The following is a 23,710-nucleotide window of genomic DNA, read 5'->3' as shown; positions in this document are numbered from 1 at the left end:
TATCTGAAACTGGGAATAACTGTAGATGTGTATGGTGTTTTAAGGCAATGGAACTGGACATTCTCTGATTTGGATGGATAAAAGACATAGGTATATATGATATTTGGAATAACTCATTTTATGACCTGTACAGTACATTTCAGAAAACGTTGTGGCAAGGATGCAACATTATTCCTATTCATTCGCATAACATCTTGCGGTTATAATCACTGACCGCGTGTTTTTTTCCCCCGATCCTGCCAGTTGCCACATTGCTCTATGGGGCTGTTCCTTTTGTACTCCAGGACATGCAGAGGAAAGAATAGTACAGAGAGGTCAGTTCAGCGCTATATGCAATTATGAAATTCAAGTGCTAACAGCTCACAAACACGCAAGGACCGTCCTTCCTACATTTACAACGTGTGTACCTGTTGCAATGTGCATACTTCTCTCTATGCCTTGGTTCCTATTACATTGAAAGGGCACTTGACACTGACTCAGTTTACTTTCCTGGGGAAACAACTGTCTTGGAACAGAAGCTTGTCAATGTTGCATCTTCCTTTTCTTTTTCCATCGCCTTTTCTAGTAAGATGCGACGACACAGTTCCTCTGCATTATGAGCCCTGAACACTCTTCTTTTCTCATTGGCCCCCATACATGCCTTGCACAGTACATGTGTGTTGATCGCCACCAGGTCAAGCTTGTTATAGCGCACAGCAACCAGCCGCCTGCATGTTCCTGCTTGCACTGAATAAGCTCACGCGTTCTGCTGCGTAATGTCAACGCAGCACGGAGAAAAAAAGAAAGAGACAAATATATGGGACATTGGGTATAAATTTATGGTACTTGTAAAAGTTAGCTTTTTTCAGTTTTATTCTCTCAATCACGATCACGGTCTAAAATATCCCGTCCTCCCACACCCCACAACCAACCCACTTCCTGATCTGACTCTAAGTAACAGTGCCAACATAAATTCACACCCGATCTGACGCTGCTCGTTTTCAAATAATATTGCATTAGTGCGATGTTTTCTGATTGGTACTTTTCAGGTCATAAAATGATTTCTTCAAAATGTCATATATATTGTCTCTTTCTTACAGGTGTGTAATATAAACCACAGCATAGAGTGAAGTATGCACATTGCAACAGGTACACACGTTGTAAATGTAGGAAGGACGGTCCTTGCGTGTTTGTGAGCAGTTAGCACTTGAATTTGATGATTGCATATAGCACTGAACTGACCTCTCTGTACTATTCTTTCCTCTGCATGTCCTGAAGTACAAAAGAAACAGCACCATACAGCAACATGGATACTGGCAAGATCAGGAAAAAAAAAAACACGCGGTCACTGATTTACAACCGCAAGATGTTATGTGAATGAATATGAATAAGGTTGCATCCATGCCACAATGTTTTCCGAAATGTACTATACAGGTCATAAAATGAATAATTCCAAATATCATATCCTAGCAAAATACCCGCGCTTCGCAGCGGCAAAGTACTGCCTTAAAATTTTTATTAAGAAGAAAAGTAAACCTTTTTAAACTGAGGAAAAATATACCAATAATTATTTGTTAAGGGATCTCTTTGTATGCCACGTTGTCAGTTCGGCCCTCCGGTCATGCAGCGTACAGTTGGCCATGTAAAAAGCAATCTTGCCTCAAATCTCACAGCTTGGATTGCTGCTGTCATAATCGGTTTGAGTTTAATGGTTTGTTTCAATTACGTTAGTATTTGCTGGACTTGTTGTGTTGAAGTGACAATCGCCATCTGTCAAGCGTTGTAAGCATACAACCGGTTTCATCGATAACTTCACAACCAGCTTTTGAGAGTTTAAACATTCATAAACATCAAAGTGTCCACAACTCAAATCGTCACCTGTGAGTCTAAGATGTTTAAGAGGCATTGGCGGTTGTCCAAAGGTGTAAAATATTTGGCCGTTTCGGTACACTTGAAAGCGGCAACCGAACAATTCAGCGGCAGCCATCAACTCGCATGCAGAATCATAGGTGAAGGGCTTAAGCATTTCACTCTTATAGTGCTCCTGTGTAGTGTAATTATCTCCTGTACCGTCATCAGTCCACACCTTGAACCTGTCGCAGTCATTCAATACATAAGACGCAATGTTCCTCCAGATATCAAGAGTGAGCCTGATATGGCCATGCAACATGTAACACAGAGAATGGAAAAGGCAGGCGCCATCTCCGGGCATGGAAACCACTCGGTAAGTGACAGTTCTTTGATCGATGGTGATCACCTCGATAGACATGTTAATGGGGGTACGGTTAGAACGATAAAGAAAATGGGTACCTGAACAATGTAGACTAAGTCTAAAATACCTATACAATAACTATAATCGTAATAAACGATCAATAAAACAGCAGAGAAGCTGTGGATTAAATAAAAAGCAGTTATCAGCAGGGAGACGTGAATACCGTGGCGAAGCAAGGAAGGGAATGAAGAGACTGGAGCGACAGACGGACTTATATAGGCAGACAGCCAACAACGTGGGAGGCGTGGGGATGGGGGACCCAACGCCTCCTCACACGGCGACCAAGCTGCAGGCTATGGACGTAGATATGTACGTAAGTAGGATTCAGTTAGCGTTGGGAACCCGCGTACCAAATTTCTTGAAGATGGGCCCATAGGTAACAAAGACCGTTGGAAAGTTCAATATGGTGGCCGACAGTGGCGTCATACCACTGAAATAAGTATGTACATTGGTTTCGGTTAGTGCAGGGAAGCCGCCTACCAAATTTCACGGAGATGGGGCCATAAATAAGTTAGTTTAACATGGCGGACATTGTCGACCATTATCACCGTTACGCATTGAATTTCTAAATGAAACCTGCTTAACTTTTGTAAGTAAACTGTAAGGAATGAGCCTGCCAAATTTCAGCCTTCTACCTACACAGGAAGTTGGAGCATTGGTGATGAGTGAGTCAGTGAGGGCAAGACTATTGGAAAGTTCAATATGGCGGCCGACAGTGGTGTCATACCAGCAAAATATGTACATCGGTTTCGGTTAGCGCAGGGAAGCTGCCTACCAAATTTCGTGAAGATGGAGCCATAAATAAGAAAGTTTAACATGGCGGACGTTGTCGACCGTTATGACCGTTACGCGTAGAATTTTGAAATGAAACCTGCTTAACTTTTGTAAGTAACCTGTAAGGAATGAGCCTGCCAAATTTCAGCCTTCTACCTACATGGGAGGTTGGAGAATTAGTGATGAGTGAGTGAGTCAGTCAGTGAGGGCTTTGCCTTTTATCAGTATAGATACCTATGTCTCTGTTTTTTTTGCTTCTTTTTTGACATCATAGACCATAAAGCGCATAACTAATTCAGCGTGAGCAGGAACACTCAATAAAACTGAATACAAATGAAAAAAAATCAAGTGACGATGGGATACGAAGAAGGCAGATTTGCCAGCGTTTGTGTGTCAGCTTTTATCCCTCCAGATCAGAGAATTTCCAGTTCCATTGCCTCAAAACACCACTCACATCTACACTTTTTCTCAGTTTCAAATAAAAACTAACAGCGTCAGATCCCTAGGGCGGTAGTATGTATCGCGATCGTGACTAAGAGAGTAAAAGTGGAAAAAAAGGTAACTTTCACAAGTCATATAAATGTACACCGTCTGTTACAGACGCAAACCAAAAGTATTTGTGTACTGTATAATATTAACAGTAAGAGCAGCTCACTACTGAAAATGGCAAATATAGGAAGCAGTCGGGATCGAACCAGGGATTCTTGATTGCAAGTCAGCAAATCTTACCACTACGCCACGGAAGCTGTTTTCTTTTCCTTGAACCTTTTGTGAAAATGTTTATTTGATCTTTGGACTTTAGGCTTTATTCATTATATAGTTTATGCCTACATTTTGTCATTTATTACTAAAATATGAAAAACGTTTCTGTTTTAACAATGTGTTTACACAGATTATTGTAGAAACGGAACACACATTAATTGCATGTGTTCCAAATAATGATCTATTATTTACACTCTAAAACTCCAGCACTTTACTCCCAGATTATCAAGACTTGAGCTGGGAGAACTTTGGAATAGTAAACTGCTTGTCTTTATCAGCACATTTACAGGACAAAAGACGCTGACGGAGAGGTGCAAACGGATTTAAGGTTGGCCGGATCTACAAGTTTTTTTGTAGGCTCTGGTAATTCTAGTGTTAAAATGTAAGTTTGGTATTTTTCAAGTCAGTTATTTCTTCACAATCATAGTATGTATTAATTTTCCACATATAATTTTGTGTTGTAAAGTGAAGAGTTTTTTTATTTTTATTTTTTATAAATTATAAAAATACCTTGTCTGTTCTTGCACCTCACAATAGGGTATTAGGTAACCCAGGTCCAAGCATATAAAAGGCTTAAACTTACCAAATACATCCATGTTTTTAAGGCAACCTTTTGATAAGACAAAACTTTCAGCAATCATGAATCTCATGAGTCCTGGAATAATGCTTACTTAGCATTGATGCATAACAGATTTAAGTGAACATATACAGATTGTTGTTATTTATTTGAACAACCAGACACATGATTCAAACACATGGTGCTAGGTACATGAAGCAGCGCAAGTAATGACTATTCCACCTTGCCCTACATAAGAGCTACTCATGTATGCAATATTTAGTTTGCTAGTGAAAGACATTGCTATTATTATTATTTTGCAGCTCTAAATTTCAGCATGCTTAGTTGCACCTAGAGTAAAAAAACCCACCTGAAATATTTTTAGAACTGAATTTAGCTTCAATGTTGGGTAGTCATTAATGCTTTTTTCCCCTCCTTGGCTTCAAGTACTTGTCCACAGAGAAATGAGCACTATAAACACTAGAAACTCCATTTGAGTACTCGTATCTAACCTAAGCACTACAAGCCATAACTTTAAGGTATCATGGTTACCATGAGGAAGTTGATGAAAACTGCAAATACTTTGCTTTCTAAATGAGGGCCACATCCTGGATATTTCAAACCATTTTCTCGAAATACAAAATTGCTCGTAGCAACTTCAGAAATGTATTTGGTTTTGTGCTCTTAACTTCCTTATTTATGTCTAAATTCCACCCATGATGGTGGCTGTGAGCAGATGAGCAAACAGGTAATGTATTCTTATCTCAAGGAAAATAGGGAGAAAGGTTTCCTTTAGTTATCACAAGAAGGCATCATAAATGTAGAAGCCAAGTTTTCTTAAATCAAAAATTTTGCTACTTCAAAGTGGTTATATTTATTAAGTTTATCGTTTTATCATTTATTAATTTTCTTCTTTTCATAAGCTGTATTATAAAGGACAAGAAACAACCAAATTTTTTTTTTAAGTTATAAAAGAAGCTTAATTTTAGGACACAGCTTTATGTGGTAAATGAGTATATACCATGATTGTGAAGAAATAAATTCAGCTTGAAAAATTCCAAACTTACCTTTAATAATTTAGTTATATGTAATAAACTTTGAAAAGATACATTGTGAAGCTGTTGATATTTTTTTATTTTCTTTTTTAAACTTTCACTTCTGTGTAGCATACATAGGACCAGAAGTTCAACTTCCAGTACAATCAGTTAATAATTAAAATGTTTATGTCTGAACAGTTTAAATAAACATGCTACTTTAATAAATACATTTTCTGGAGTGTTCTATAATGCCTATAAATTTTAATTACAATTATATTGCATAATAGTAAGGAGTGCTCACTGTGAAATATAACTGAACTTTTCTGCACACACCAACCCAATCTTTAGAGTAAATATTGTTGCAGACTGTCCCTCCATTTTCACTAAACCAGCTGGCTATTCACTGTATGCCAGTGTAGTCCACTGAGCATAATGGCTATTATCTACCAAGGCAGAAAATCTCTTTGAGCATAGACACATAGCAAAGAGTTGGTTGTAAATGGAAATGGTTGTTCTAGGAGTACTTTAAGAATGATCCTGACAGTAAAAGTAGAAAGTGCATAATTTATGAAACGGCAGTCAGGTTAGCTTAATTAAAGGGTAAAAGCTTGACAAATTTAAAAATACACAAAAACAGCTTTAATAAAAATGATCATAAAGAGGTTGAGGACTGAGATAATGTTGAAATACAGTAGTAGGTAAAACAACGGGCTACACTGGTCAACAAACTTTAAATTTGTGTCTGTAGAAAGCTGATGTCTGGTCACCTCATTTGTTTGAATTTAGCACTGCCAGTACTGGTTTTCTGTTTCTAAAATATATAGAAGGTTGTGTGAATTACCTGTCTTCACGAGATAATATACTCCTTCAAAAATGGAATCAGTTACAGTATGACTGAGGCACATTTTCTAAAACATTCAAAATATAACACTGTATAGATAGCTGGAGCAGAAGGAGGCTCACTTTTATGGGCATATATGCATGGTCCTACAATTCATTTAATATGCAGACACACTGTGCATTTCTTAATCTTCATTTTTTTAAGCCAAAATGAAAACTAAACCGATGTGATTCTTTCCCTCAAAAACTAGTTTCCAAGAATAAAAACTAAAATAGAAATTGCCAGAAGTTCTTAAAACTAAACCGAAAATGAAATGAACATGAGAGGTGAAGATAGTATATGAATAAAAAACTAAAAAAGGAACTAAAATAATTGTAATTGTTTGTGTATGTATATATGAGTATATAGTCATATCTGCTGTCAAACTGATCTAAAAATTTACCATCTGTCTGTGACTTGCCTCTAGATAAATGACAAATGCTCCTGTTAGCGGCAGGGAATGGAGAAGCATAATTTCCTTTAAATAAATTTATGAAAAAATGCTTAAAATATTAAAAGGGAGGTTTTATTTCATTATGATATGGATATAAACAAATAAAGGATTTTTGTAATACTGATCACTTTTATTTTTCTGATTTGCTTGCATTATTTTTCCATGTATTGTAGTATGAATTTTGTTTCACCATGTGAAGCAGTTCTGAAAATGTCTTCTGTATATTGTTGTATGCATGTTCCTTGTAGTAGTGGTAACTTTGAAGAACTACATGAACACAATAGTAGCTACCCTCAATGATTTGTGTGTTGAGTTCTTATTTTGCTGCATAATGTTTTTTCTGTATTCATACATTTTTTGTGGACTGCATGCCTCTGTCGAAATAGTCTGCAAAATGATTTCTGTCATTTCTTTGGAGAAAGCTGACTTACAAAGTAGTTCAATTTGTTGTTGTATACAAATATTAAGCAGGTTAGCTCAAAGTGTGCACCTATCAGCATGGGAAGTAACACAAATCAACAATTAACCTATAACTTAATTATTCAATCCTTCTGTTAATTTGATAACTTCACATTAAATTAAAAATGGATTTGTCACTACAATAGGTTACACATCAGTTGGCAGAATAGGTGAGGTAATCCAGTGTGATTTCTAGGTAATGACATTGGGTTACTCTTTGCTGTTGAGTATTTTTCAGCCGTTAAATTGGGCAGATAAATCCACATAATTACAACCTTACATAGTTAGCACTCTATGACTCAGTTCTAGATTTTCTAAATATTGCACATTTAATGGGCTAAGTAGTTATGGAACCTCTATAGATGTATAATCATCATATAGCTAGTACCAATTAAATACAGATTAAAGTGATAAGTCAAGTGTCTGATGTTTTTGCCTTAATTTAAAATAGTCTTCTTTTGTTATTTATATTTTACTTGGTTCTTCATTTATTGCTTTAGATAGGTATACATTATTCATTTCATATTTTGACTGATTGATTTAACAACTGACTTTAAAAAATGTACTCTTTAAATAATGTTTTATGTTATCATAAAAGGCCCCTTTAATCAATTTTAATATTTACTTATAGGAATCTGGGCTTTCTCCAAGGGAGGAAGAAGATGCTGCACATAATTCACCCAATGTGGGGGTTCCTGATCCAACAATAACTGGTATGGAAACACTTGGGGCAGAGCCTGATGAAGAGCAAACTGATCATTTTGAGGACTGGGAAACCGAAGTTGGAGAAGAGTTTCGTTTGTTCTATGACTATTCAATGGATGAGCGAGCTGATTCAGATAGCAAGGTTAGTCTATTAAGATGTCTGAATGTCAAGTATTATTTTTGGTAACTCTGAGTTGGTAATTTGTAATCTCTTACAGTACTATATATATATATATATATATATATATATATATATATATATATATATATATATATATATATATATATATATATATATATATATATATATATATATATATATATATATATATATATATATAAATAAATATTTTTTCCCTCCTTACCTAAAATGGTCATAGAGAAACCAAATTCTACAACCCTTTTGGTATTCTGTTATAAGTATCAATCCATTTTCTAATCCACCTAAATAGTTCAGGGATACAGGAAGCTACTGCCTATCAAGGATACATTAAGTACAAGGTGGGATCCAGTCCTGGTTAACAGTATGGATCATAACTGTGTGCAGGTGTAGTAAATAATTTTATTAGCATTTGCATAAAGGAAATATAAAATAAATTAAACAGAGGTGTTATTTACTGGACTTTATATTAACTGCAAATCATTAACTATTCTTTATAGCCTTGGTGAAACTGAACTATGCAGTCTTAGATTTATAAATACTTATTGTGAAATAGCGTAATAGCAGCTGACACCCAAAAACTACATAAAATACATTCTTGATAATAGAGTAATGTAATAAGTCAATAAATCAAACTAGTCTTGTCAGGCTGTTCAGCATTATGAGTTTAACAGGTTGTAATATGAAAAACATCTCATAACCACCTTCAGAACCCTGAACAGCAAACAAGGAGAGGATGTATATGTTGAGAAGTTATTGTCAGGCAGACACTAACTCGCAGGGGTTAATGCCAAAATGAAATCCATAATTATGGAATATATATTTAAGATCATTGTACTAAAATTTATAATCTTTTATGACCATTCCATATACTGTATTTTTTCACTCCATAAGACACACTTTTTTTCCCCTAAAAGTGGGTGGAAATGTCTGTGTGTCTTATGCAGCAAATATTGCGTCAAAGACTGTGATGTGTATTACCTGGCAGTAGCGACAGCTGTTAGAAAAGGAAGTAGTATGCCCATGAGAAACCCCTGGGGATGCTTAAATGTTGCCATCTCCTGGGACCTGGGAGAGTGCAGAGAGCCTCCTGACACTCCCAGCTACAACTGCTGACCTGTTGAATCAGCTGAGGCTAATCTCTCGTTAGCTAGCTAAGTGAAAATAAGGAAAATTCCCCAAAGCTGGCGAGTGAGTGAGGAAGGCCCCTCCCCTCGGCCTGGATTCGTGTAAATAAATCAGTACCGCAAGCGAACTGTGATACATAGCGAAATGAGAAAAGTTGCAAAATCAACCGAAATGTTCAAGCAAGTTACAGAAAAATACCCGATCTAAATCTGTTAAGTAGTTCTCTTGTGAAAAGTGGACAGACATACAGACATTGGATTTTATATATTACTAGACAGCAACAGCGCACTGCACGAATAAACCTGACTTGAGCATTCCTAGTTTCCCTACTCTTTCTCTGTATGTTTAGCATTCGTTTGCTCAGAGGTTGATGCACTTGCTGAGAGGCCTGCTTCTTCTCTTCTTTCGTCGGCATATTTTTGCGTTAATATTATATATATTAGTACACCATTTGGTTCAGTATATTTTTCTCTTGTTTTCCTCTTCTTAACCTAGGTGCGTCTTATGGAGCGAAAAATACGGTAGCTTAATAAAGATGCGTTACACAATATAAATATTGTACCCATTTACTTTTTGCTGATTTTCGGGATTTTAATAAAAAGTACCCTTCTACCCGGACGATGCTATATCAAAAGGCAATAACAGCACGTTTTTCTATTTTGGCATCCATTAGTATTGTAAATGAGATGGTAAGATGTAATGACAAGAAACATTTCCTAAAAATTAAGAAAAATCATGTATGAGGACAGTAACTTACTGTGCTTTTGGTTTTGTTTTTATAACACATTAAAGAGATTTCTAATTGTGTGTAGTAATCACACATGTTTAACTCAGCCAGTAACCCATCTTTTTAACCAAGTCATAAGTAGAAATGGGTGCTGGGAAAAACATATTTGATTTCACAAAAAAAGAGGTTATAAAGAGAACCAGTTCATTAGTAAAGTCACAAACTGCAAACGTTTAAATGAATCCAAATATGTGTTATTCTTTGCATGCATACCTGAGGCACATTCCCGTTCATCTACAGGTGTTTTAGCCGTAGCATAAAACACTTTATTTTACCAAGTAACTAAAACAACAGTTATACGTATAATATAATTTTCTATTTTTGTGAAGTAGCAAAAAACACAAAGTAAATATATGTAACTGCCACAGATTAAGCATTACTCAACCCTGCTTGAGTTTTCAGCCATTGTTTTTGTGGCTGCAGCTGTCCATTTGTTTGAAATGAAAATGTGAGACATTAAACAATTTTTAAGGATAATGTGAGTCTTAATAACTGAGAATAACTTTATTTTCTTAAGTTGAAATAAAATGCCACCTTTACTTCCCCTGCCACTTCTTTACTTACTTAATTTGTTAAGAAAGCCAAAGCTTATCTCATTAGGATCAGGAGTGAAGTGGCAGTATTCAACCCTGCATCATTATAGGGCATACTCATACTCATGCCTTGTTAATCTGAAGTTAAAAGTCATCCTAACTTTTCACATCCTTATAATGTGGGGGGAAACCCAGAGTACAGGTGGTGAAAATCCACAAGGAGAACATTTTAAACTCTCTACTTACAGCAACAGGATTAGAAATCAAACACAGTACTTTGAAGAATTAAACTACTTCACCATCCTGCTGTAGTTGTCAAAAGTACTGGAATATCAAGTATCAGTTTTAACATTTTAACATTACTTCAGTTCTTATTTTTCATAGCATCGATCCTCTAATCAGCGTGACAAATGCACTTCCAGTTCACCATGGCTAGAGTTGCTGCCTTGATTTCCACATACTTACAGGTGTTAATATGGCAACTTCAGTCGCTTTGGAGTCTTCGCCAGCACACTTAATTGACAGTGAGGGAAATCAGACATCTGGAATTACTTTGGCTTTATGACAAATGGGGTTGGAAAACCACAACATAACATGCTCACCTTGGGTTTCAGGGGGTCTGTGAAGGTCAGGTAAAAATTAACATTTATATTCACTATACAGCCTGGTACTGTTGATTTAGAGTAGAGGTAGTGGTAGTGGTAGTAGTAGTAGTAGATCTGTTATAATTTGCACAAGAGGATTGAATATAATGAGTGGCCATTACTTTTTGCATAAAAAAGGAGTTTTTGTTTTTTTTTGTTTGTTTTTTGTTTTTGGTTTTTTTTTTTTGGTTTTTGGATTGTTTACTTTAAAGTTTAATAATACTTTGTGTATGTCATATGTATGAGACAATCAAAATACTTAAAGTAGGTTATATTCATTGCACGCAAAGTTGTTTATGTGAATATTTCTGGGGAAGGGGATCCATAGCTTTTATTAGATTTTTAAAGTGGTCCGTGACTCAAAAAAGATTAAGAAGCACTGCTCACCTTTATGCCTGACTTGCTCCTTCATGTCTATTCTTGGTGCTCTTCATGATCAGGCCTCGTAAGACTGGTGACGTGCCCAATTATGACACTAGTTATGGATAAATAACAGTAAAACATTGCTGTGATTGATTAGACATATTTTTACATTTATCTTTTTACTAAAATATACTACTAATGGATTGTAGCTATTAAAGTGTATAATGTATATAACTACAATATACAGTACCTAATAATGTTGTGTTAGTCCTTGTCTTGCTTCTTTTGTCCTCTAATAAAGAATAAAAAGTAAGAAAATGGCAACAAAGCAAAGTGAATAATGTAAATTGCTGAATTTTAAGGACTTCTAAAATAAGAAGCACATTAAAAGATCTACTGTTCATTTGCATAGTGCTGGTAAGAGACCCTAATGATGAAGGCCTGCCATGTATTAGAAAAATAAAGTCTTTTTTTTTTTCTTTCTTGCTATGTAGTACTGCATATGCAGTTCTTATTGTAAAATATAAGACTTGATGGGAAGTTCTAGCTAAGCAAAATATTTTGACGGTGAAGAGTTTGGTGCTTACTGGTTAGTATAAAAATCTTTTACATTATAGTGTTTATGGTTATAAGCATGGGTGTTTCATGCAGTATACACTGTCGTGAAGAAAAAAAACTTCTTTGCCCTTTTGAGGCTAATAGAAATCAACATTTTTCTGATTAAAGGAATTTCCTTTGATTGAACTTTTGGGCTGGTAACTTCATTTTAATCTTCTTGCTTCAGCTGCTCCCATTAGGGGTTGCCACAGTGGATCATCTTCTTCCATATCTTTCTGTTCTCTGCATCTTGTTCTGTTACACCTATCACTTTTATGTCCTCTCTCACCACATCCGTAAACCTTCTCTTAGGTTTACGGTTTTTCCTCTTCCCTGGCAGCTCTATCCTTAGCATTCTTCTCACAATATTCTCAGCATCTCTCCTCTGCCCATGTCTGAAACCAATGCAATCTCGCCTCTCTGACTTTGTCTCCTAACCATCCAACTTGAGCTGACCCTCTAATGTACTCATTTCTAATCCTATCCATCCTCGTCACACCCAATGCAAATCTTAGCATCTTTAACACTGCCTCCTGCTTTCTGGTCAGTGCCACCATCTCCAGCCCATATAACATAGCTGGTCTCACTACCGTCCTCTAGACCTTCCCTTTCACTCTTTCTGATACCCGTCTGTCACAAAGTACTCCTGACACTCTTCTCCACCCATTCCACCCTGCCTGCACTCTCTTTTTCACCTCTCTTCCACAATCCCCATTACTCTGTACTGTAGATCCAAACTATTTAAACTCGTTCACCTTTAACAGCTCTACTCCCTGCATCCTCACCACTGACCTCCCTCTCATTTGCACACATGTGTTCTGTCTTGTTCCTACTGACCTTCATTCCTCTCCTCTATAGATCATATCTCTACCTCTGCAGGGTCTCTCAACCTGCTCCCTACTATCGCTACAGATCACAATGTCATCAGCAAACATCATAGTCCATGGGGACTCCTGTCTAATTTCATTTGTCAACCTATCCATCACCATTGTAAATAAGAAACAATGCAACTCCTTCTGGCCTTCTATAAACTTCTCCATCAACATCCTCAGAGCAAACATTGCATGTGTGGTGCTCTTTCTTGGCATGAAACCATACTGCTGCTCACTAATCATCACCTCACTTCTTAATCTAGCTTCCACTACTCTTTCCCATAACTTCATACTGTGGCTCATCAATTTTATTCCCCTGTAGTTGCTGCAGTCCTGCACCACCCCCCCTATTCTTCAATATCGGCACCAGTATACTTCTTCTCCACTCCTGTGGCATTCTCTAACTTTCCAATTTTCCATTAAACAATCTGGTTAAAAACTCCACTGCTATCTCTCCTAAACATCTCCATGCTTCCATAGGTATGTCATCTGGACCAATGGCCTTTCCATTTTTCATCCTCTTCATAGCTGTCCTTACTTCCTCCTTGCTAATCCGTTGTACTTCCTGATTCACTATCTCCACATCATCCAACCTCTCCTCTCTCTCGTTCTCTTCATTCATCAGCCTCTCAAAGTACTCTTTCCATCTGCTCAACACACTCTCCTCACTTGTGAGTATGTTTCGATCTTTATCCTTTATCACCCTAACTTGCTGCACATCATTCCCAGCTCAGTCCCTCTGTCTAGCCAATCGGTACAGGTCCTTTTCTCTCTCCTTAGTGTCCTTGTACTCTTGTCTACTATCTGCATCTCTCTGACTATCCCACTTCTTCTTTGCCATCCTCTTCCTCTGTATACTCTCCTTTATTTCCTCATTCCAACACCAGGTTTCCTTTTCCTCCTTCCTCTTTCCAGATGTCACGCCAAGCACCCTTCTTGCTGTCACCCTTATTACTTCTGCTGTAGTTTTTTCCAGCTGTCTGGTAACTCTTCACTGCCACCCAGTGCCTGTCTCACCTTCTCCTTAAACTCAACCTTGCAGTCTTCCTTTTTCAACTTCCACCATTTGATCCCTGGTTCTGCCCTCACTCTCTTCCTCTTCTTGATCTCCGTCATCCTACAGATCACCATCTTATGCTGCTTAACTACACTTTCCCCTGCCACCACTTTGCAGTCTTCAATCTCCTTCAGATCAACTCTTCTGCGTAGGATGTAATCTACCTGTGTGCATGTTCCTCCAGTCTTGTACGTAACCCTATGTTTCTCCCTGTTCTTAAAATATGTATTCACCACAGCCATGTCCATCCTTTTGGCAAAATTCACTATCCTCTGACCTTTTTCATTCCTCTCATTGACACCATACCTACCCATCACCTCCTTGTCTCCACTGTTCCCTTCACCAACATGACTACTGAAATCTGCTCCAATCACCACTTTCTGTCCCTTGGGTACACTGTTCATCACTTCATCCAACTCACTCCAAAAATCTTCTTTCTCACCCATTGCACACCCAACTTGCGGGGCATATGGACTAACAACATTCATCATCACACCTCCAATTTCCAGCTTCATAATCATCACTCTGTCTGACACTTTTCACCTTCAAAACACTCTTGACATACTGTTCCTTCAGCACTCCTACTCCATTTCTCCTCTCATCCACACCATGATAGAACAATTTGAATCCACCTCCAATCCACCCGGCCTTACTCCCCTTCCATCTAGTCTCTTGCAAGCACAATATATCAACCTTCCTTCTCTCCATTATATCTGCTAACTCTCTCCCCTTACCAGTCATACTGCCATCATTCAAAGTTCCTACCCTCAGTTCCACGCTCTTTAGTTTCCTCCTCTCTTCTTGCCTCCAGACACGTCTCCCGCCTCTTCTTCTCCACCTACTTCTTCGGTCAACAGTAGCCCAATTTCCGCCAGCACCCTGTTGGCTACCGATTTGGTATGGAAATTTTTATATTGTTATCCGCATATTGATTTGTCAAAATTTTATACCGGATGCCCTTCCTGACGTAACCCTCCCCATTTATCCGGGCTTGGGACCAGCACGAAGAAACACACTGGTTTGTGCATCCCCTGTGGCTGAGTTGGTAACTTCACTGTAATGTAGAGTGAAAAAAGTTAAGGTTATATTAAGCCGAGCTGGCTGTAATCTAGTGACTCTTATTATTTTGATTAGGGTGAAATTACTTTTCCGCAACGTACAAGTTGGTGTTGGATAACTTTGTTTATTCTGTAAGTGTCCTATGTAAAGCAAAATCTGCTATTTGTTCTGTCTGGTACCATTTTTATCTAATATTACGTTTTGGCTATAAAATATATTATTTAGTATCAAAATTTGCAGTAACCGAGGAAATCAAAATAGACACACATACCTTTAACAGCTCTGTGATTTCTAAAGAGGTTATTAACGTATAAGGATCTGTTTTAACTTGTTGTATCTGATATGTAAGCAATCAAAAAGAGGTTGATGCTTAATAGCATCACTGACAAGTAGTATCTAGTCCTGGATAAATTTCTAAAGGTGTATTTAGTATGGAGCTGAATTCATGTACGGCACAAATTGAAGAATAGTGTATTTAGTCTTAATAAAGAAATTATTTCCATTTGTTATCTTAAAACTGTAAAGTTCTATGTTTAATATTGTGCTTTTGGAAAACACTTCTTTTGTTTCATTGGAATTATTTTTTCAATGATTCTGCCTTGCAATCAGATCTTTACAGCTAACCGAAAAGAATGGGGTGGAGAGTAAAATATTATATTGGTAGGAACTGAATCTTTAAGTGTTTCGTCTGAAAGAAAGACCAGTGTGAAATATTTTGTTTAATGAAAAATTGTATTTAAAAAAAAGTTCAAAAAAAAGTATTAATATACCTGCACTAATGATCTTTACACTGTATGTGTGCCAACTATGCTATATAGGATGCTTAGAAAGAGGTTTGTTGTAGTAGTAATATTAGTAAAGTGGGCACTGAAATCAGTTTCTCTGATTTGACATGCCATCTGCATTGTTCAGTTCAAGATTACTGCCATGCGTACATAGTAATGTGTATTACAATAAAACTTTCTAATGAAATGCACCAGCTTGAGAGGACCTGATTCTAATTTTTGACATTTCATACAATGATAAAGGCAGGGAGTATACTGGAATATTGCATTTCTATTGATTTTTATCAATATGAACGAGTGTAAAATGTTATAAATTAGATCACCTTATAGTAGTATTGTTGAAATAAGATCAAATGTACAACATATAAAAAAGCCAAAAAAAGTTTCCTGGGTGTGTACTTACTGTTTTACATTACTGTACAATATAGCTAGGGTGCCCCTGCAGACCAGAACACATGGAGCCATTATATCTCTTAAATGATGAAAATGAATAATTCTTAGGGAGGATCTGGGCTTGGTTGCTATGATCTGGTTTATCAAACCTATAATGTTGCTACCACAATCCTCATCATGAAAAATGACCTTAAGTTGTTTGTTATAAATTCAGCTATGTCACTTCCCTTGAGCCCATCATGCCATGAAAGCAGATACGTTTTTCTTATCCACTTTCTGTGCAAACTTTGTTTTAAGTTAGAATATTTCTGCTTATGAAGCCTCTGAAAGAAATGAAGCAAACTATCATTTGGCATTAAATGTCTGAGAATAAAACTGCTTAAAGGGGACTCGAGCAGAAGTACATTTATTAAGGAAATAGTCAGCAATATATAAATATATTAAAAATGTCCCCATAAACACAGGAGCCACAATATACTAATAACTATCAGGTGTCTTTGCTGATAAACACACAGGCTGGTAAAACAACTGATGGGAGGTAAGTTGCAGTTATATCCTGTCAAAGAATGTAAAAATACTCTGTTTTTGTAAAGAATTGTTTTCCAATAAAGTGTCATGTTTTACATGTACTCTAAAAGCATTCAAATACTTGCAAAACTATATATTTATTTTTATTTTAGATGTGTCAATCAGAATAATCATTTAGTACATATATACATTATATATATGTGTGACATTTAACATTCAAATAACATTGTGTTTGTTGTTTCAGACAAGTAAGCAAGTCAGCTGTAGAGCAGTGACTGGAAGGAAGTGTCATTTTAAGGACGAATGGAAGCAAGATCCAGAGTATAGAAAGTGGTTAGCTGAAGTGAAAGGTTGTGCATATGAAAATTTCTGTGACTATAGTACAAAATTATTGATGTTAAAAGCTCAGGTATTTCTTCTGTGTGAGCACCAAATTCATGGACAGATGTATTTTGAATCAGATGATCAGTTAGAAGGATAAGACAAGGAAAAGTAGTCTCTTCACAATCTAGATACCAAGTTTAAACTGATCTTGTATCACGTGTTTTTCAAGCTAAGGTGTATGAAAAGTAACACCGTATTTCATCAATTTATACTTTTCAAGTTTTTCTAATTTTGCTAAAGCTTATTTTGGAAAAAGCAATGGCTGTTTTAATTTGTTCAGTTATTCAGTTTGTTGTTGTCCACCGTGCTTTGATTATTATACTCAAAAGTTAAAAGGTTAAGTTGTATATGATAGGTGATATAAATGCAGCAACCAGTACTGAGTACTTTGGACTTTTCGTTTATTACAGAAATGAAGAGCATTCAACAGAAGCAGTACATTTCTTAGATTCACAATACAATGCACATGTAAAAGAAGAACATATACGTTGGATGAATTCAAATTGGGACAGTCCTTTATAAATCCCAAACCAAGTTAATGATCCCAAAATAAGCATAATTTTTCTCAGACTTGTATTAAATGGCAGGTTTGTAGGTTTTTCTTAAATACTATGTGTTACAAATATACCCGAACTGAAATTTTGAAAACTGCTTAAGCAGTTTATAACTGATATATTCCACATTAGTTTCAAGTTAAACTACATTGCAGTTAGGGAATCAATTATCGGGAATTCGGAAATCCCGCATGTCATTCCCAGAAATCCCGGGCTCCCGGGGATGACACAGTGCACGGGCATCTCACATGTGAACGGTTTTTAGAACGACCGATACTTATTTTTAATAAAACTACTGCAATATGTTGACCCCAATAAAAGACAAACCTTATCTACAAGCAGTTCATGCTATCGTACAAGTACAAGTATCTAGTTCAGGGGTGCGTTGATCGCGATCGACCGGTAGATCACAAAGGTAGTGCAGGTAGATTGCGTTGCATTCAAAAAAAATTTTTTTTTAAACGTTAGTCTATCATATATCCTCTCTATGGCATTTGCTACTTGATTGACATACAGAGCAGCCAGTCTGAGATTTCCTTTCTTCTAACACACTGGTCATCAAACGTGCGAGCTACTGCAAAACTCCGGCTGTGATCTAGTTAGACATCCAATTTATATCGACTAAAGAAAAGATGTAAAAAAAATTGTGTGGGGAGAGTATGGGCTTTATGTGGAATTAGAATTTTTTTCTCTCACAATGTCACAATCAAGGTGCGTTTGTCTGATCTGTCAATCAATCAATCATTGCTATTCCAAAGAAGGAAAATGTGGAAAGGCACTTTCGAACTGTTCATAAAAACTACGAAACTGACTTCCTTCCGAAAAGCGAGAGAGAAAGAAAAGAGAGGGAACTAAAATCGGCTTTAATCGGACAGCCGTCATTTTTCACTCGGCTGAATTCAAAAGCTCCTTGACTGCATTATTCGGCTTTGCTTATTTATGTGAGTCAGCCTTTTCCCACATGAAGAATTTAAATCCAAATACTGCAGTGACCATAGATGTATTGAATTGTTATTGTGCCATAAAGGTTATTCAGTTATGCAAGGTACGACAACATATATTTACAGTGATCTGGTCATTTGTAAAAGTAGCTCGCAAGCCGAAAAACTGTGGGCACCCCTGAACTAGTTAGTTGCGGTAATAAAAGCGTAGAAAGCATAACTTGTCCAGCGTGCGGTTGTCCAGGCGAGAGCGTACTTCGTGCAGTGTACGCCAGCTGCTGAGAAAGCACGCTTTGCCTGCACTGAAGTAGGCAACACGGTGATCTGATACAGATGCACTTGTTCTAAACAACGCCCGCGCTTGCCGTTGCTCAGAAACACCGCCATTTCAGCTTTTACTGATGCATCCAGTTTCTTGTCATCATTCTGTGATGGCAAGTTTCTTGGCACAGATAATGCGGATGCAACAGACTGACGCATTGCAATTTCAACTTGCTGTTCAAAGCTGTTGTCTGACAGACGTCAATGAAGTATACAGTTTTCAATTATAACTGTGTTATTTCTTGATTGATTTTTACACTTTTATACGCTATATATCCGAACTTGGCCGTTCCTGGTTTCCCGGGAAATATTGCAGTTTCATTCCCGGGAACGAAAAATGTCCGGGAATCCAGCCCAGGAATGTATTCCCTAATTGCAGTTAACTGTGTGCAGGTATAAACATTTTCTGGCAGTGTTATTGTACAGTACATCAAAATCATGGTAAGTTGCAGTAGTTCTTAATCAGTAGTTCTCACAACAACTTTCTGAAAGATCATTCCATATTTCAAGAGTTTATGAGTTGTGAATATTTATTCTTTAAAAAATTTAATTAAACATTATTTTTAGTCAGAAGAGGTTGACCTGAAGTCTAACATTAAGCATTCTTCTGTCAGATCATTGGTTTATGTAAGCATACCAGAGCTAAGCAATTAGTGTAATTATTTGGATTATTTTTTAATTCTTGACACATTAGGTTTATGCTCTCCAGAAATACTTCACGTTTATCTTAATGTTCCCTTGTGAAAAGTGAGTAGTGTTTGAGAATATAAACATTACAGATAAGGTGACTCTGTAATTAATGTTTATGGTACCTTTCAGTTAAAACATTATTATTGTATAAGATGTGATAGTTGCTGCTGATATTACGCCATTAAAAAATGAAATTGGTTAATAAAGTATCTTTGTAAATTTGGTCAGATTGATTTGTTTATTCCATTTTAAAGGACTCTTATTGCATCATATAATGCTATTTTTAGTAATAATAACTTAAACTTAAGTGGAATAGTGACAATGTTGTTTATAAAGTTGTGATGTAGTAGAATCAAGTCTTGAGTTCAGATTTTTTTCCTGTCTTCCACATGCAATGATCTTCTGATGATATTACTTTGTCTGTATGTTTTCTTCTAATAAAGTGGTTACTGCCCACATTCTAAATACAAGCAGTTTAAGATTGAGTACCATATATGAATTGGCTCAGTATGAGTATAAATAGGTGTGTGTATGTTTACTTTGTGTTGGTCTTACAGATTAACCTGGGTGATTACCTGCTTCAACCCATCACAGCTCTGATAGTCTCTGTTTACTGACATCCTTGTATTGGAATAAAAAGGCTTAGAAAATTAATAAATGAATGTTGTACCACCACCACCACCACCCCTCCCCCAAAAATATACATTATGGTTTGCTTAAATTGACAAGCTTGTAATGTTCCATTTATTTACTGTACTTCTTTCTAGATAGTTTTATTAAAATGATTTGAATTGTGTGTATTGTAGCTCATAACATTAACATTTACTCAATTTTTTTAATATGTATTTATGATTGTTTACTGTAAAATGCAATAGCAAAGAAGCTATTCGTTACCGCTATCCAAAATCCTTATACTGGAATGATTAATAAGGTGCATAAGACTTTTAAACATTGTTCAGAAATGTAATACATATTTGTGGTCCTGCTGCTGTATGGCCCAAGAAGTTTTCTGTATATCATAAAGCTGTTGAAAAGGCAGCAATATTTATACATTTACACCTTCAAATTTTGCATAATCTTTTATGTGTCTCAAAGTTCTAAAGACAACAATGATTTTAAGCAAGCTGTGAATTGAAAAGTTCTTTGCAAAAAGTATTCTTAGAATTGCTTGCATAAACCTCTAGTTTTTACTTTAAGTAAATTTAAATTTAAACGTTTAGAATGTGCATATATAATAGACTGTGTGAGAATCTTTAAATGATGACAGGGCCCAATGAAGTATTTCCTGCCTTGAGTCCTTTGCTGCTGGGATAGGCTTTGGCTCCCGGTGACCCTGAATCGAATTAAGTGGATCTGAGTACATTAAGTATAGAAATTCATACATATAGACACATATTTGAAATTTAAATCGTTATTATCACAGGTACAGAATACAGTGAAATTCTTACTTCCCCATGTGGCAAAAATGCAATATGTTATAACTTTAGCTTACCCTTTAAGCCCTGATACATTTTAGGTGTTTTTTTTTTTACTATGTGAAATATATTAGATGTTACAATGCACAAGCTTTCACTACATTTCTTTTAATCAAATATAAAATTAAAAAAATTGAAAATTACATTTTTCAATGCCTTGTTAAAAGGAACATTTTGAAAGTATTGAATAAATAGCAATAATTTTTTCCCTCCGCTTCCACCATTTTTATAGTCAACAGAAGATGGTGCAGCAGAAGACAGGCTTACAGAAGGAGATGAAGATGAAGAGTCAGAGAACCATTCTGATAGAGTATGTAAAACAATCTGCTAGATAAACCAGTCTCTTTTTTTGAGAACTAAGTGCTAACTGTTACAGTAATACTAGAATGTTTGTGGAGAAACAATATTTCTATAGTAGTGAAGTCAGACTTGGTTCATGAAGGGGCCAAAGGTGATTTGTATCTGTTATTCCTTGAACAATTTTTGTGTATAGCTTCTTTCAAGGATGTTGAATATTGTTCAGCTAAACAAGGACACATTTTAAAAACAAAAGTACTTTTCTGGAATTGAAATGGCACAAATTATTTTAAATTTAAATTTATTTTTAGTTAATGGAGACAACTGATTATTTAGCCAAAAAAAAGATACAATGCATTGCTATCAAGGAGAAGAAGTTAATATTGTATGGCTAACCATTGTTTCACTTATGTAGTTTTGTTTTTCTTTACCGTTTTCAGAGCTCAGGTTCAGGTGTAAGAAAGAAGGCAAAGAAAAAGTGGAAAAATGAGAACCCCTGGATTAAACCAACTCGTAAACGAAAGAAGAAAGGAAACCGTGCAGTCACAGGTGAATTTTGAGCATGAGAACGAATATTTTTATGTGTAGAGTTTCAACACTAAACATGTGCGTTTATGAAGAGCATTTTTTTATTTTAGATTTTTATACAGTCTGAAACTTCAATTCTATATATTTGTCTTTTTTGTTCCAGTCAAACTTCTAATGAAAGGCTAATCCTTCCTTTTGATTAAAAATAATTAAATTAATCTTCTTGTTTCCATTTCCAAATTCTGTGTGTGGGTTTAAAATGGAGGTGTCAGATTATTTTTGTGTAGAACTAGTCTGCTCATGTTAGTTACAACCACACTTTTTTAATTAAAAAAATGTTTCGCGTTTACTTATTTAATTTTGCTTGTTTTCCTGCTTTTGTGTGTTGGTGGGCAAATCAATAAAAAAATGCTGCTGTGCTATTCTGTTTAATTCATTAAAGAGTTTTCAGATATTATAAGTTCACCTATATTGGACTATATTGATTGTTACACAGCCACTTGATTTGATATATTTTTAATTATACAAAAATAGTTTATAAACTTTGAGGTGTTTATGAATCTCAGTGATAGGAGCTGATTCATATATTAGAAAGGACCCTATTGTCAAAAGCAGTATTTAAAGAGGAGAAATGGAATGAGCTATGAAATAGCTATTTTTAAAGAGCTCAAAAAGATGCAATAAAAATCTGTTTTAATTACAGGTCATTCAGCCAAACTTAGCTTGCCAGTCTCTCTTCTTCTGACTCTTTACAAAGGAATATCAAGTTGAGGTCTGAAAATTTCCCAAAGTACAACTTTCAAATAAGTCTTTCAGTCTCTTTTTAAACCCACATACTGAGCGCAGAACCTGAAGTGGGAGGAAGAATGTAAGATGTCTAAATAATAAAACATTAGTAAGCCTTTCAATTAAAAGGCAAGATTAGCAATTAATAAAATGGAAAATTTCAGCAAAAATAAACTGCTAGTGCAGTTTCAGGTATCAACTTTGCCTAGTTGGTTAAATTGTATGGCTTTATTTCTTATCTTCTAAAATCTATTATATGTATTCAGTTTTTTGTTTTTTTTTACTTCATTTTTATATATACGACTGTCAGGTGCCAATGGACCAAGTCCAGTCACCAGTGAGTACACAGAGGTGCCATTAGAGTCACTGGAGCTTCACCCTGGAGAACACCTATCGCCCCAGCATCCAGGTACATGGCTGGTTTCAGGGTGCCATTTCATGCTTTCAGTGATAGCTGAACTTGCATCTACTGCATGACTAAGGATTGGTTTTATCGAAAAACTTTTTTGAAAGTGTTTAAAAATTAAACTTCATATTCAAAGCACAATGCTGGTTGTATACGTTTGTAATTCTTTATGACAGCTCGCATTTAAAGGAAACAGCTCTTTTTCTTCTTCTTTCAAATTAGAAAGAAGAAAATTAGAAGGTGGAAAGTGTAGATTATGAAGAATGCACTTGAAATTAACCACCCTGCATTAGTTTATTAACATAGATAGAAAGATAACATTCTTCCACTCTTGATTCTAACAGATTTAGTCATTAATTAAGTAATTAACACTTTTTATGCATAGCCATTATAAAATTACTATATACTAGTTTAGAAGTTTCCTAGCTGCCAGTAACACATTATCTCTGTGCCCCAACTCTGTTTGTTGCTATGTTCACTTATATTGCAATAAGCACTTATTGCAGCTGGCATTTCCCTGTCTGTCTGGCCGCATGAAATGACT

At 36.0% G+C, this 23,710-nt stretch overlaps 1 protein-coding gene across 3 annotated transcripts in view; it reads left to right on the top strand.

Annotated features, from left to right (window-relative positions):
- The window catches only part of ehmt2 (euchromatic histone-lysine N-methyltransferase 2), an 81,471-nt gene that overhangs the window by 26,542 nt on the left and 31,219 nt on the right, over positions 1-23,710 (top strand). For all 3 annotated transcript variants that reach the window (XM_039768740.1, XM_039768739.1, XM_039768738.1), the window contains 4 exons: positions 7,805-8,020; positions 21,382-21,459; positions 21,887-21,995; positions 23,071-23,169. In XM_039768740.1, the coding sequence (XP_039624674.1) occupies positions 7,805-8,020; positions 21,382-21,459; positions 21,887-21,995; positions 23,071-23,169 (502 nt within the window). The remainder of the gene's footprint in view (positions 1-7,804; positions 8,021-21,381; positions 21,460-21,886; positions 21,996-23,070; positions 23,170-23,710) is intronic.

The sequence above is a fragment of the Polypterus senegalus genome, chromosome 11 (genome assembly GCF_016835505.1).
Source record: "Polypterus senegalus isolate Bchr_013 chromosome 11, ASM1683550v1, whole genome shotgun sequence".
In the NCBI taxonomy this organism is placed as follows: Eukaryota; Metazoa; Chordata; class Cladistia; order Polypteriformes; family Polypteridae; genus Polypterus; species Polypterus senegalus.
This window is presented reverse-complemented; position numbering and strand designations above follow the sequence as displayed.